Source organism: Artemia franciscana, chromosome 4, assembly GCF_032884065.1.
Source record: "Artemia franciscana chromosome 4, ASM3288406v1, whole genome shotgun sequence".
In the NCBI taxonomy this organism is placed as follows: Eukaryota; Metazoa; Arthropoda; class Branchiopoda; order Anostraca; family Artemiidae; genus Artemia; species Artemia franciscana.
This window is the reverse complement of record NC_088866.1, coordinates 35869823-35886653: the sequence shown is the minus strand read 5'-3', so window position 1 is coordinate 35886653 and position 16831 is coordinate 35869823. Positions and strand designations below refer to the sequence as shown.

Here is a 16831-nt window from a genome sequence, read left to right as displayed (position 1 = left end):
TGGGAGGGATACAAACCCGAATCAAACTTCGTGATAGGAGGGAGCTTTCCGGGATCATGTTTTATCCCCACCCTTTTCGCCTTCTTTCTGTTCCAAGATGCTTGTCCCAGATTCCTATTTAGAACATCTGCTACAGTTGAAAATGCCCGTAAAGTAGAATCTTGACCAGCACTCAAAATCATCTCATTAGAGGTTTTGTGGAATCTGATATAAGTAGGAGGTTTACTGTGGCCCTCTCGAAGCTTCAACTGACGCGCTCCTCCGTCGGCTTCGTCAAAAATCCACATCTAAAAAAATAAAGTCGTCACTATCAAAAACCTCAGACAGTCTCTCATTATACTTAAAGCCTCCAATTTTGGTTTCATAAGTAATAATTAAATGTCATTATCTGAGCTTTATCTACCCTATGTAACCAGAGTTTACTAGAAAGATCCCTTTTATTTAATGATAGACTAGTGGCGGATCCCGAATTTCCTATAGGGGAGAGGGATAAAACGTTGCTTCGATAAATTTGCGAACAAAGAAATACCTACAATTTAAAGGGAATCTCAACAATTATGTGTTGTAGGTAGTTAGTGGAAATGGTCGTAAATTTAATCTAAAATCTGGTGAGGTTTAAAGTTCTAATAAGTCTGTTGAAATTAAAATGGTATGTTCGCCATCTATAAAGTTTTTGTATAATTTTTTGCCTTTGCACTTCTGACCACTATAGGAAGCGAGTTAAGCTTTTTATTATAAAAAACAAAAAAATGGTCTTGAACCATATTTTGGGTTCATGCACTCGTTGTGAAAATTTGTAGAGGTCAAATCATTTAGCATGTCGCCTAGCTTTGTGGCTTCGCTTAGTAACTATGATAGTAATGAAGAGTAGGAGATTAGATAAAGATACAACTTGTATATTTGTTTAGGGGTGTAACAAGAAAAACAGAACGAAGAGATAGAAATGGATAAAAGACATTTAAAATGAGGGTAATAAGCAAAGGCAATAAAGCATTAACTAGTCACTGTTTCTTTTTTAAAATAATGTTTTAATACACAGAGTCAACTTTGACAGAAATCTCAAAAATTGACTTTGCTTAAATTACAGAATTCACAATTTTATAAGAAAAAGTCTATTTCTGTGATTTCCACTTCTGCCATATCTGTTTATTACACGGTCGATGTCTACCTCAATATTTCGGTGAACGTTTATAATGGCTAGTTCTGTCAGTCTAGAGTCCTGTCAGTTTAGAGCTTTTCGTTAGTGTTTTCTCTTCTATTCATCTTAAAATATTTAAATAAAGACCAAAATCGTCAGAAAAATATTAACTCCAATAAAGATGCATGCAGTTATGTGCTTCAAACTAAGTATATGAGCCGAAATACTCTTTAAAAAACAAATAATTATGTTTTTGTTATTTTGTATTTGATAGATATAGATTGGCGATTTAAAGCTTCAGAGTTTCAAGCTGTGGTAGATTTCTAATTATTTTTTTTTATATCGAGATTTTCAGATATACAATTCAAAGTTTAAATCTCGGTATTTCTGTTGAGCACAAAAATTTGAAACTTGACTCAGATTTAGCATTAAGTAACAGAATTATCCTGTAAAACTTTGATATATAAACAACTAATCGCGGAAATATAATTGGATGGCATGTATCAAAATAAGTATAAAAATCCTCAGCAGAATATATAGCAGTTTAGAAAATTTTAAGGACAAATATATGCAATCCCTATACAAAACACACAACAATATTTTATGACTGGTTGATATTGAGAAGGTGAGAAATTCTGAAGTACGATTGTAGTTACATTACATTTCCGTGGTTAACTGAAGTTATGTGAATTTCCACATTTTATCAATATTTTATTGGTAAGTGTTTGAAAAAAAAATTAGATGCCATTCCACTGATTCAAACTGAGAATTCAGAGACCGATCTATACAAGCTAGATAAAAAAAACACATAATTATTTGTCTTCTCTTATAAACAATTTTTCGAAAATCTATTCTTCTTAAATGATTACTCCGACCTTTGAAGAAATACTTCGACTCGTATACATAGTTTCAAGTATATTTTTATATGAGCCTTTATTGAAGTTCTAAAGAGTTTGGCCTTTACTTTAATGTTTTAGGATGAACAGAGGAGGTGATATGTCATATAATGCAAAGCTTTAATTAGACGAAGATAGGCAGTAAAGTGGCCACCATTTGCTCACCAAAATCCAAAACTTAAATTCCATTTAATTCTTAAATTCTTCTTATTATACAAATCCCCTTATAATCCCCTCGCCAAATTCTACTATACAAATCCCCTGCAAAACCACAATGTTGTAAAAAAAACACCCCGATTCGCAAACAAAGCAAGCCCAAAACATCAAAACAGAGAGCCAAAAAAAGTAATGATATCAATTTATTCACCTCAGTGCCAAAGCAAGACTCGAAAAATAATTTTTGACAGTAAAAAAAAGTAAATATTTTGCTTTTCAGTCCCATTGTGACAGCCCAATCCTGAAATATCATTTCGACAGCCTAAACAAGTCAGGATTTTGAATTTCCTGTCCTTAATATTACGAAATGAAGATTTTCGCCTTCCACTTGGCTTTTGTGGTAATACGAACAGATTCCTTGATAAACCTGAATTTAATTAAATACTTTTTGGCAGTATGCGTCATTAGTGAAATCTCACAGAGACCACACAAAGTAACTGAAATCTTGTTTCAAACTTGTTTGCAAAAAGAAACAGTCTTAATAATCAATAGCTTATTAAAAACTAAACTATTAAAAACCAATTACAAAAAAAAACTTTCATCCCAACCCACACCAGAGCAAGCGGTCCCAACCACGAATCCACCACTACGTCAGGGGGGCACCTCCCTGGATCTGCAACTGTGACAGACTCAAACTAATTTTTTAGGCGTTATACACATTATTCCTTCAAAATAGAAGAACCTATATTTAAATAGTAAGACGGAACAACACACCCACAATACATTTAGAGTGTATTTGATTTTACTTTAAAAAAGTGAGGGGGAATTCACAGAGTTATTGTCGGTTCAGTAACATCAGGTATTGAAGAGTTTTAAGTCTTACACCTACCCCACACCCCACTAAAGCCCTTATGTTTAATTTTTTGTTTTAAATTTTTGAAGCGTTTTTTAAACCTTAAATGAAACCATACATATGACTTCCATGTCTACTTTAAATTCATTTAAATTTTCTATTGGAAAAAAAATGAAAACATACCTTCAAAGCATTGTCAGGCGATGATGTAACCATGATTGGTTCGTTAGGAAGGCACTGCATACCAGTAACAGGGCCTCGATGTCCATCTCTCACTTGAGTAACAATTTTTCTCTCTTCCAGATCCCAAATCGCCATATGTCCTTCCGTGCTACCACTGATCATTATTGACGAGCCATCAGTTCGGAACGCGAGACTCGTGATATAGCCCCAATCTTGACTGAATTTCATGATCGTTTCATCAAATTTGATGTTATGAATATAGATGTCTCCGTTAGCAAGCCCTATGCCAACCACATCAACAGCCGGGCTCTAAAAGAGGAAAAACAAATGTTTCGACAACATATTCTACAAACACTTATTTTGAAGGTTGTTTCATAAAGAAGACAACACTGTAGGGATTACAAAAATGTACAATGCAAAATTTGATGGGATACTTAAATCACCTTCTTTTCAGAACAATCTTAAAATTAAACGACATAATTTAATACTTTTAGGCCCAATTCAATTCATCAATACTAGCACCTTTTTTGAATGTTGCTATTATTTTAAAATAGTCAAGAATTTGTAGACAAATCAATATTAATATCAGATTAATTTTTACAGAACAAGAAGTATTTTTTCACAGCAAAGATTTATGACATTGTTTTGAATATATTTGTTACCAGCTTGATTTATGCTGGCTTAATTAGTCATCGATTTTTTTTTAATTGGGATTGGGATCATTAAAAAAATACATTAAATTTTGTAAATATTATAAATTATCTAATTTTAGCTATTCAAAGATCATTGTATTAAAAGATTTTATTATATTACATAGTTCTACAAATCACGTTTAATTTACATGGGAAATCGGTTGTTTTTGGTTTCACTTTGTCGTTTTGGTTTAAGTTTGTATTCATGGTTTTGCTTAGCTTTTCCAGCAGTCTCTTCTAGGTGAAGACAGCTATCAAATGTCGCAACTGTTCATAGAGTAACTGATTTTGTCACTATGCAATAAACCATGAAAATATAAAAGAAAATCAACTGGTTATTTATATTTTAAAGTAAAAGGTAAGGGAAATTCAAGAGTTTTGGTTGAGTTTGATTTGTGTAAATGTTGCGATTGATCGATTAGAACTAGCTATGTCTTGAATAAGGAAAACGGGGTTAAACGAATTTCAAAGCAGATTTAGTCGTAATGGCTTCAAAATTAATAGTTTTCTAGGAATGTTAATCATGAACACGTGCATTATAAGGGCAGATCATATTGTCAATTACTCCATAAAATGGCACTTTTAGGGACCCCGTGGTGGTAAGATTCCCCTCTCTTTAGGACTAGTCTAATGAGCCCTTACATCCCCTTTTGGTGCGTATAAGCTTATGACAAGAAATAACGACCTTATTCCTCCTGCCCCAAAGAGATCACATCGAACCTTGACTATGGAAGTTTACATGAGATCACACATTCTCTTCAGTCAGCATTCCTTCTAAAACGAGTTCAGGGACTCCTCCACCTTATTATTCCCCAGAGAAGCCGGGTTCTCACCCCCCCCCCCACAAAGGCATCTATCAAGCTTGATATCACGCTGGATCAAACTCCGACTATCACTTCCTCTTGGTACCTCGATAAAGAGAGTTTAGAGCCTCCCTTCTACCTAGTCTACCGAGTTGGGAATTCATTGAAAAGCTTTTGCTGCTGTTAAATTCGGTTGATCTATGACACCCTCTCCTCGTAACTAAGCAAATTACAAGCTTCCAAAATATCTCTCCACCCTCATTCTTAGAAAGTGAAACCACCCCAAAACTTTTTTCTAAGCTTCTCTATGTGAATTTTTATTTTTAACCTTGTATTTTGCACGCTCTCTTTAATAAAATAAATCTATCAGTGTAAAATGAAGGAATGAAAAAGGAAATACTACTAGTACAAACGTCCCTTGACTAAACATCGTTCCACCGTACAAATTTTACTTTTTAGACTAATCATTGAAACTGTAATTAATATATATCACACATTATCTTTCAACAAAGATCATAAAAGACTAAATCACAAGTCTAAATAAATACTTTGAGAATGCATATGACCTGAAAAGTCGTATATAACCTTCATAGTCCTAGAATGCCTAAAAAAAAAACCTTACCTGAGTTAAGACTGTAACTGGTTCTCCCCATCCATTGAAGGTATGAATCTGTTTAGCCGTCCGAAGATTCCAGAGTTGAAATGCACCATTCTCACTTCCAAGCAAAGCTTTATTTACATAAGTTTTAGGGTGTAACAAAACACTTATTCTAAAAGTGGAGCCAAATGACAATTCTAGGAATAATTCTGGAAATAGACAATTATACTAGTTGTTAGTCACGTTTTGATCGAGAAATACTGACACAAAATATAATAAAAATTTTGCAACGACAATACTGTAACTTAAAATAGTCATATACGCCCAAAGATGCCAGGTACCCACCCCCTTACAGAAAAAAGGGCTAGGGACTTAACACCCTCCACAATACCTTGTGGGTTTCGCCAACTACTAACAGTCTTCAGTCATTTCACCCTTTTAACGAAAATGCCCTTGGTTTAACGGTTTTGATTTAAACCCTTGGTTTAATTTAAGTTCGGCAAGCATTTGGTATCCTCTTAATCTAGAAATTTATGAAGACTCTATAAGTTTTAACCTGCCTAGTTCTCCCACTAAAACTCATCAGCTTAAAATTTTGGAATGAGAGACAAACTCAGATAGACTCGAAATTAGCTAGCCAAGATGCATTTTTTTTCTTTACCCATAGGTCAGGTTTCTTAAAGTTCATTTATAGTTTCATGTGTTTTCAGGAAAACAAACTTCAACATACAACAAGTTAGCATATCAAACAATTATCGTGTTATACATTATCACGTATATTCACCATATATTCAAAAAATTTAGGGGGGATATATTTTCCAATATGTAGGGGGGGGAATTTCTTTTTTACATTGAAAGTACCAAAAACAGAGTATTTCCTTATAAAAAAACTATTCCAAAAAACTACTTTTCAAAACTAAGGCAGGGGGAGGGATGAAAATCTAATGGGGACAATCAAGTCATCAACAGTTTGACATTAAAAACCAAATTCCTTAAAATTATTACTGAGACTGATTTTCATGGTATGAGATACAAAACTCAAAATTTGTCAAGGGACCAAAGTTAGGATTGAAATTCATATTTCAATCGCACCTAAAGAAAAAGATATTTAATACAAAGATGCAAGGTTCTTACTCGTTGAATCTATGTCCCAAACTTTCAATGCATTGTCAGCATCAACAGATATCAAATGGTAGCCAAATGGTAAAAGCAATCTGATATCAGAACCTTCACCCGAATATGTCTTCTGAAGCTGAAAAAAGAAAAGAGACTTTAAAAGAAACAATACAACGTAAATGGGTAAATAAACAATATAAGACAGTGTCAGGGCTGCCACTACAATCAGCTGGAATAAATAAACTGCATGATGGCAACGTACTAAAGAATACCTCTTTCTATCCTCCCATACTTAAAGCCTTTGGATTAGTTTAACTAAGGACAAACATTAGAAATAAATAGAAAATAGAAATAATAGAATAATAGGAAAAATACAAATATAAGACACTGTCAAGGCTGCCACTACAATCAGCTGGAAGAAATAAATTGCATAATGGCAACGTACTAAAGAATACCCCTTTCTATCTTCCCATACTCCTCCCATATATCCTCCCTGGATTAGTTTAACTAAGGACAAACATTAGAAATAAATAGAAAAGTCAATGAGAAATATTGTGTTTAAAAATTTGAGCCATGCATAAGACAATGTTAGTATGGTTCTCATCCACCTTGCCAGTACACATAGGGGGGGGGGGATTGTTTTTTTTTCAAGAAGCCTAATTGCATGAGTTCAGCTATTCAGTTCCCTTGGAAAATATTTATCCCCACAAGCATATGTCAGGTACACCCAATCTTATCTCATCGTTTTTGACAATGAGCAGAAAAAAAGCAACCCTTATGTATCGAAATCGAAACTCTAAAAACGAAATTTATATACAAACGTATACATCAAACACAATCACCTTTATGTTGATTTTAAATATATAAAATTTGCCAGTTTCTTTATTAACAAATATATTTTTTATACAATACGGGTAATTTCATACGGGGGAGGGGTAATAACCCTTAAAAGCAAAGACAATATTAATGACGGTCATATTCACCATTTATAAGAACTCTAGAAAAAAGATTTAAAGACTTTATCTACAAAGTACGAAATGGCGAATTTCTCCTGAGATGCATGATCACAGGTGAGAACCATTAAGATTAAAAGAGAAAATTTATCATTGAGAGCAGAGCAGGAGATTGTGGAGTAGCGGCCCCTTTATAAATTTCTGGTTGATTTAATCTCTTTGATGCGTTAGAAAAAAGAAAAATTATTTTCTATTTAATTTCTGCTTGTTCCAAATACCATATTCAGGGTTATCTTGAAATTGAGGGGAGCTGCAGCCCTTTATATTTGATTTCATCGTCTGTAATACAATACTTCAAGAATAGAAGGGCTTATTTATGTACATTATCTTAAAGATGACAAAATTACCATAATCTGGTCCAAATATATTTCTCAAAATTAAGGGAGGTTAGCAGGTAAATTTTCCACTCAATATTGATTTAAAAAGCACAAAAATGTACGTTTGAGGCTTCTTGAATCCCCCATACCTCAAAAACTACCTCCAACATCCATGTTAAGAAATCTGAGAAGAGTTAGATTTATCGTTTATGGAAAACATACGGTCCTCTACAAAAACAAAGAACAAGAAAGTCAGAAGATTTTTGGAAAACGAATAAACACTCGTGCTAGATACCATAAACAAGAAAATCGCGAACTTCCTTTGCAATCATGTTAATAGGGAATACCTGACTCTATGGCTTGACGAGATGAAAATTTTCTCAGTCTATAACAGGTGCAATAAGGTTTTTGCCATCTACTAAGAAAAGACGTATAAAGATCGAGTAAACCTACAATTCGAGTTGGAACCTACAATTTTCTACGCTCTTTGATTTTCACATAAACGAAAAATATATAGTTGCATGCGTTTGCACAACCAAATATCAAACAGTTCTCGGTCAATTCAAACAGAAAAAATTGGAAAACTCCAAAAAACGTTAAGAAAACGTTACTTGACAAGTGCTTATTTCATTTTTGGTACAATTCCTTTTTTAGAATTAATTTTTACAAACATACGGAGTGATGCATATCGATGTTAGTGTTTAAACTATTTCATTAAAATTTAATTGTAGAAGAGATGAGCCCCAATAAAAGATTTTTAAGGATCTAAGGGAAGCTACCTCTAAGGATCTAGGGATTTTCTAAGAATCTAGGAAGCTAACTCATAGTAACATTAAACTAACGATGAATACCCTTGAATATTCTGAATTAAGTTTTTATTCTTTTTCCTTATGATCGAAAAATTCAGAAAGTTACATAGGATCTTCACTGTTCCTTATATTCTGTTTGGATCTTAATTCTCTGTTGTCCAGAAGACTGAGTGGTAAAGTAAAATGGCGAAGTAGTTGAAACCAGAGCACCCCTTGTCTGACTTATCGTCTTAACATTAACTTCCCAGGTTGTAATCCGTAAAACAAAACAACAAATATCCGGCAACTTGTTAACTGAAACGTATAAGTAAATAGGCGAAAAACAACACCAGTCATGTGTACTCCACTGCAAACATAGCTTATCTACACACACCTGAAGGCATGCCCCATTTAACAATTACTGTCCCTTTTTTTCTCCGCATATAGTTTCACAAATTTTTTCCATTTTGTAAACATTATCATCCACTTATCATCAGTAATCCAGCATTTACCAGGGTTAGCAAGTGTAATCCGACAACTAATCCGATCCGTTTCAAGTGGCAATCATACAAGCCTCTGGCGTCATTTACACCTTCTGAAACACTAAGGATAAGTAACCGGCCTTGTCGGATAAGTAATCTTGGAATGCTTGAACGCACTAAAAGAGTTAAGATAAAAAAAAAAAAAAGAAAGAACCAAGAAGAGAGAATAAAAAAACTGCGATAAGAATGAAATATGAAGATAATTTTAGAGACTGTTTCTAATCTTTTAGAATAGAATACCTCAGATCCTCTTTTCCAAGCATAAATTAGATTTCCAACAGCCGTGTATGTGTGAAATTTGTCAGCTGCTAGTGCTTGTATATCTCTATCATGTGGGACACCAACGTTTACAAGTTGCAGCCTTGAACTCTAAAAAGTAGGAATAGAGAGGAAAACAATTGGAGCAAACCATTGATACATTATAATGTGATATATCTACACTACCTGCTGCCTGATATAGCACAAAATTTGCATATCCATAAACAATAAATTTTGACAATGATTATTTTGGTAAAAACATACAGCAATTCCACTCGTCTGTACATTCACAGATATTCTTAGGCGCTATGGGATAATTAGTTTTCACAATGTAGTTCCCTTCTTTTTTCTGTGCTTAATCATTGGGTCGTTGGAACAGCACTTGTTCGTCACTTCACTTTTTAAGCACAACATACAGCATATATGTCTATTTCTACAGGTATTTACAGGTCACTATATCTTTTTAACACACACCCTTTATTAACTAATCGATCACTTTACCACGTATAATTATCACAATGATTATGACACTGATGTTATAATAGTAGTGTTATAATAATTTTCAAAATATTGTATTTTAATTATGCTTTATTACCTATTCAGTTGTTTACAATAAAATGTTTATAGACAAATTTATAAAACACACGAGTTACTTACCTTAAATTACCTTAAATCGCAGCTTGGAGCGATATAAGGATTATCCATACTTTTCCTTTCACTCCTTTGTTTCTATAAAATACATCCTTAAAACGAAGTTTGTTAATTGTATGTTTAAGAATTAGGGGGAAAGTGTCCAAAAAAGAGGAAATGACAAGTTGAAGGTCTCTCCCGGATGTCAGAAGACCTTTTCTACGTCCCTGTTCATTTTTTCTGTTCCATTTTTCTGGGCGTCACAAGTTTTCCGTTCTTTTTTTTCTACTCTTGGTGCTGAACACAGACCATTTTCGACGCAATACCTTAAACTAGGTATCCTTTTCCCAGACCACACTGCCTTTCTATGATGAACAAATAAACGCTACAATGAAGATAAGTTTATTTAGACAGTGAAAACAAATACAAAAGAATAGATATTTCGATCACATATAATGCAGATTAGATTAGAATTAAAAGAAATTGAAATATTAGATTAGAATTAAAAAAGTTTAATATAAGTGATCGAAATATTTAGACTTGTGTAGGCCTACCTGTTTTCACTATCTAAATAAATGGACTTGTCCCCATTTGAACGTTTATTAGTTTGAACATAAGGTAAGAAAAAAGTAAAAACTACGGCATTGGACTTAACAGTCCCTACTGGCGGTGCTGATCTCCGTTTTTTGGCCCTTCAGCCAGGAAGTGCGATGAGGGGTTGGGGGCCAACCATCCTGTGCTTTCCCATACCCTTCCTGTTTACCTTCCTCAGATTTCTCCATAACTATATTTTCGTTTGTTTTGCATTACTATTTTCAATACGTTTTGAAAGTTAAAAAATAAATCTTGGAGATAGTTAGGTATGTTTTGTATGAGTTTGTTTTATGCTTAAAAACTAAAAGAAAAAAAAAGATACATTTTTAGTATTATATGGATAGTAACCAATAATCAGGGCTAACTGCCCACGAAAACTCATTTTCTTTTTATAATTGGCAATCAATTACGTTTTCAGAAAAATCTAATCCTCAGTTACTAAGTCATAAAATAGTAAAAAAAAGCAAACAAAGGTGAACCTACAGCATATGTGTGGGTTGTAGCTCCTATAGCAGTTGTTAAAAAACATTCCTTTCTTCTTTCCATATACCTTGAAACTAGAGGTATTTGGTTGCAGACAAAACCTAGAGAACGATATCCATGAAATATTTTTGATGCTTCTAAACTAGAATCGGGCTCAGCTCCTTTCTCAACTTCTTGCTCAACTTCAATCTCAAAAACATCAGGCATTTTAGAATGGATTTATACCTGCAATATGAAACAGAGATCGACAAGTTAAGTTTAGAACTTCATAAAATCCAATTTAACAAGCTTCCATATAGCAATAGCCTAAAATTGAATGCAAAATGCAAAAAATCTATACAGACTATCTATTACAACTTAAAAAAAAAACTTACATTGAGTCACTCACAGGCGTGCCATAAAAAATCATTCCGTTTTTTGTCGTTGTTTTTTTTCGGGGGAGGGGGAATGAAGGATGTGGTAGGGGGATTTCTCAATTACAGGATTGAAGAGGTAGAATGTGGAAGTAATTGATATCTATGTTTTAAGTTGCTGTTATCATGGTCTGAAAAGGTTTTTATCCCTCTCTATTTCCTTTTTCCACTACATTAATTGGCATGTATTCCTTTTTTCAAATGCATCAACGAGATTAAAACAATCAGAAATTATCCTTTTTATAAAGGGGCCGCTGACCCCTCAAGTCCCTGCGCTGCTCTAAACAATAAATTTGTCTGCTTATTTTGATGATTCATCACCTGTGGAGCCGGCTTTTTACTGCCCCTCCCCACGGCTTGTTGATCTCCAATCACTTTTGACTTGTAAAAAAATAAAAATAAAAAAAATATATCAATTTCTGATACAATGAGCACCCTCCAAGTTTCATGATAGTAGCGTAGACAAGAAATATCCCAGAAATCAAGAGGGGTTAAACATCAATTTCACATTTTTGTTGCCCCCCCCCCAAAAAAAAATATCCAACCAAATAAAATCCAGATTACGGCCCAGGGGATTACGCATCAATTTCTACCTCCACTCTCCCTCAGAACTAGCTATGAATTAATCTGAACTCAGTGAGAGCTTTGATGTTTTGGCATTGAAATCCACCCTTTGAAGCATCTCTCTCCCTCCCTAGCCACAAAACAATCAGAGAGCCTTATTGTAGAAGTTTAAGTGCCTTTTTAAGTTTTGTATTTTTTTTTTTTTTGCTTACAGATATTCAGTGGGTAGAAAATATTTTAATATCAAATATTGAATTATTTAAAACAGAAGTATTATGGTTTCTACCGAAATAAAATGTATCTACCCTGGGACTAAACAAGCCAAATCCGTGGATCGAACATGCATGGTCAAACATGAGGACCATTGGTTTGGCCCAATGATCCAGCCGAACACCCATTAATCACTTTTGATTAGACTGAAACGTCCAACCAAAATTTTGAAACAGCTATTTTGTTCGGTGGATGTCGTTTACCTCAATCAAAATTTTGAGATAGCTATTTCGTTCAGTGGATGGCGTTTACCCCGCCAGAACCCCCCCCCCCCCACGGCGGAAAATATCCCCTCAGAGAAAGGCAAAGAGATCAATTAAGCCAAAACGAATAGAGATAAATTAAAATAATTTTCAAAGCGTTAAACTATAACAAATCCCCGTCAATAAATAAATTAAATCCAAAACGAACAGAAATTACAATAAATAACCGAGTCAACCTCAAAACGAGCAAAAATTAATATGAGCATGGCTGACAACCCCCACGCTTTTTTAAGACCAGAACTCCCTACTCCTTTTAATTTTGGCTCGTTTTGAGTTTGACTAGGTTATCTATTGTAATTTCTGTTCGTTTTGAGTTTCATTTATGTATTAATCGTAATTAATTTTATTTTGTTGTATTATTTTTATTTTTCACTTTTTTTAGTTAAGTGCAAATTATATTCTGGTATTGAGAAGATATGGGGGTATCAGCCCTACTCCTTTTAATTTTTGCTCGTTTTGAGTTTGACTAGGTTATCTATTGTAAATTCTGTTCGTTTTGGGTTTCATTTATTTATTAATCGTGGTTTGTGGTAGTTGTTTTTTTTAGTAAAGTGCAAATTATGTTCTGGACTTGAGAAGACATGGGGGTTATCAGCCCTAATCCTTTTAATTTTTGCTCGTCTTGTGTTTGACCTAGGTTATCTATTGCAATTTCTTTTTGTTTTGGGTTTCATTTATTTATCATAAATGTGATTTGTGGTAGTTATTTTTTTTTTTTTAGTAAAGTGCAAATTATGTTCTGGTCTTGAGAAGACACTGCTTCTTTTACTTTTTGCTCGTTTTGAGTTTGACTAGGTTATCTATTGTAATTTCTGTTCGCTTTGGGTTTCATTTATTTATTAATGGTGATTTGTGATACCTTTTTTTTCTTTTTTAGTAAAGTGCAAATTATGTTCTGGTCTTGAGAAGACATGGGGGTTATTAGCCATAATCCTTTTAATTTTGTTCGTTTTGTGTTTGACTAGGTTATCTATTGCAATTTCTGTTTGTTTTGGGTTTCATTTATTTATCATAAATATGATTTGTGGTAGTTTTTTGTTTTTTTTTTTTTTTTTAGTGAAGTGCAAATTATGTTCTGGTCTCGAGAAGACACGGGGTTATAAGTACTACTTCTTTTACTTTTTGCTCATTTTGAGTTTGACTAAGTTATCTATTGTAATTTCTGTTCGCTTTGGGTTCCATTTATTTATTAATGGTGATTTGTGATTTTCTTTTTTTTTTTTTTTTTTTTTAGTAAAGTGCAAATTTTTTTCTGGTCTTGAGAAGACACGGAGTTATAAGCACTACTTCTTTTACTTTTTGCTCGTTTTGAGTTTGACTAGGCTATCTATTGTAATTTCTGTTCGCTTTGGGTTTCATTTATTTATTAATGGTGATTTGTGATAGTCGTTTTTTTTTTAGTAAAGTGCAAATTATGTTCTGGTCTTGAGAAGACATGACGGTTATCAGCCCTACTCCTTTTAATTTTTGCTCGTTTGAGTTTGACTAGGTTATCTATTGTAAATTCTGTTCGTTTTTGGGTTTCATTTATTTAATAATCGTGATTTGTGGTAGTTGTTTTTTTAGTAAAGTGCAAATTATGTTCTGGTCTTGAGAAGACATGGGGGTTATCAGCCCTAATCCTTTTAATTTTTGCTCGTTTTGTGTTTGACCTAGGTTATCTATTGCAACTTCTGTTTGTCTTGGGTTTCATTTATTTATCATGAATTTGATTTGTGGTAGTGTTTTTTTTTGTTTTTTTTAGTAAAGTACAAATTACGTTCTGGTCTTGAGAAGACACGGCGTTATAAGCACTACTTCTTTTACTTTTTGCTCGTTTTGAGTTTGGCTAGGTTATCTATTATAATTTCTGTTCGCTTTGGGTTTCATTTATTTATGAATGGTGATTTGTGATAGTCTTTTTTTTTAGTAAAGTGCAAATTATGTTCTGGTCTTGAGAAGACATGGGGGTTATCAGCCCTAATCCTTTTAATTTTTGCTCGTTTTGTATTTGACTAGGTTATCTATTGCAATTTCTGTTTGTTTTGGGTTTCATTTATTTATCATAAATGTGATTTGTGGTAGTTGTTTTTTTTTGTTTTTTTTTAGTAAAGTGCAAATTATGTTCTGGTCTTGAGAAGACACGGGGTTATAAGCACTACATTTTTTTACTTTTTGCTCGTTTTGAGTTTGACTAGGTTGTCTATTGTAATTTCTGTTCGCTTTGGGTTTCATTTATTTATTAATTGTGATTTGTGATAGTCGTTTTTTTTTTTTTTAGTAAAGTGCAAATTTTGTTCTGGTCTTGAGAAGGCATGGAATTATAAGCATTACTTCTTTTACTTTTTGCTCGTTTTGAGTTTGACTAAGTTATCTATTGTAATCTCTGTTCGTTTTGGGTTTCATGTATTTATTAATCGTGATTTGTGGTATTTATTGTAATTTCTGTTCGTTCTGGGTTTCATTCATTTATTAATCGTGATTTGTGGTAGTTTTTCGCTTGAAAAATTATTTGAATTTATTTCTACTCATTTTTGACTTAATGAAGCCCTACTATTTTTTGACAAACTTGTTTTGTGGAAAAAGTTTTTTTTTAATTAATTTCTGTTCGTTTTTTACTGAAATAGTCTTTTTCATAGGAAAAAACATAGTAATGTCTTTTTTTTCTATTAGACTCCATAGTTTTATATTGAAGATTATTTGACTTTATTTCTGCCCATATTTGGTTTAGTGCGTCTCTTCACCTTTCTTTAAAAAACTCGTTCCATATTTTCTCATTAATAAATACTATCTGTAAGTAATTAAATAAAAAAACAAGTTTTTCAACTGAAAGTAAGAAGCAAAATCAAAACTCAAAACAAACAGGAATTATTACGTATATGAAAGGGGTTGCCTCCTCCTCAAGACTTCACTCTTTACTCTATTTTTTTTTTAGAATTTTAATACAAAGCTTATTATTTCAATTAAACGGCCATTGTACTTCAGGAGTCGTTCTTAAAGAATTATGACAAAAAGTCAAAACTTTAGCGTAAAGAGTAAGGTCCTGTGGATGTGCAGCTCCTTTCATATACGTAATAATTTCTGTTCGTTTTAAGTTTTGATGTTGCTCCTTAGGCTATTTTCAGTTGAAAAAACTTGCTTTTTTTAATTTAATTTCTGATAGGTTTTAACCAATACTGGAAAATCCGGCTCTCTCCATGAAAAATTCCGGTACTTGTGTATTATGCGCCACTCACTCAAATTTACACTGTGTAGAAATCGAGAAAAGACCAATTTCTTCGTTACTTTAGAAACAAATTTGGGCTATATATTTGCACATTACGGGATTGGAAGGGGGAGGGGCGTAAAGTATACTGGCCCTGCATGCAAAATGCGTTACATACAATTACTCTGCATATTATGAAGTAAGAATTGTTTTCTAACTTCAAACTGTCCAAATACTTTACTCCCCCCCCCCTCATGTGCAAATATATAGCCCAAATTGTATACTTCACATCCATTCGGTCACTAATCTTTGTCTTGTCTCAGTCTAAGCTGAAAGAAACTAACAAAGAAACCGGTTTGTTCTCGATTTTAAAACAGAGTAAACTTGAGTGCACGGCGTAAAATACACAAGTCCCAAAATTCCTTTCCCTTATGGAAAAAAACTCAAATAAAAATCCCCAAATTTGGAAAACCTTACTTTCCATGGGGGGAGTATTTTCCGGGGGGTAAACGCCGGTCACCAAAACACAATATGTACTTACGGGTTTTTACAGGGGTATATTAGCAATATCCCAGAAAGAGCTAAAGATAAAGAGTGTAAGTACATCCAGGTTGTCAAAATAGCATAGATTCGATGTTTTAGGAAGGGAATTTAGTATAGTATTAGTTTAGTTTTCAAGGAAACCTTAGGAGGTTTTGAAGTAAATGAAAGGATGCTACGTTTGTCCAGATTTTCAAAAGGGTGTATATTATTGAAAATTGTTGAAAAATTTTGTCCGATATATAAATAGTAAGCACAAATATGTATTATTAAGGGGGAAACAAAAGGATTTGAAACATCATTTTCTTCACGTGAAAAAGACCAAGTCATCAAAAAAAATGAATAAACGAAAAATCCAAAAAAGAAGTTTTTCAGAGAAATGTACAGTCAAATAATTTTCTACGCATAAAACTACCACAAATCACCATCAGGTATTACAATAAATAACCAAGTCAAAATCAGAATTCGCAGAAACTAAGATAAACAGGGCTGACACGCCCATACTTTCTAAAAACCAGCACATACTTCACATTGTAC

The 16831-nt window shown here is 33.3% G+C and overlaps 1 protein-coding gene across 1 annotated transcript in view; it reads right to left on the bottom strand.

Annotated features, from left to right (window-relative positions):
• LOC136026364 (WD repeat-containing protein 36-like) overlaps positions 1-16831 on the bottom strand; it is a 62180-nt gene that overhangs the window by 39142 nt on the left and 6207 nt on the right. Inside the window, exons 2-7 of the mRNA XM_065702896.1 lie at positions 11061-11285; positions 9336-9464; positions 6454-6571; positions 5344-5528; positions 3227-3535; positions 17-287 (exon numbers count right to left, since the gene is read on the bottom strand). Of these exons, the coding sequence (XP_065558968.1) occupies positions 17-287; positions 3227-3535; positions 5344-5528; positions 6454-6571; positions 9336-9464; positions 11061-11267 (1219 nt within the window). The 5' untranslated portion in view covers positions 11268-11285. The remainder of the gene's footprint in view (positions 1-16; positions 288-3226; positions 3536-5343; positions 5529-6453; positions 6572-9335; positions 9465-11060; positions 11286-16831) is intronic.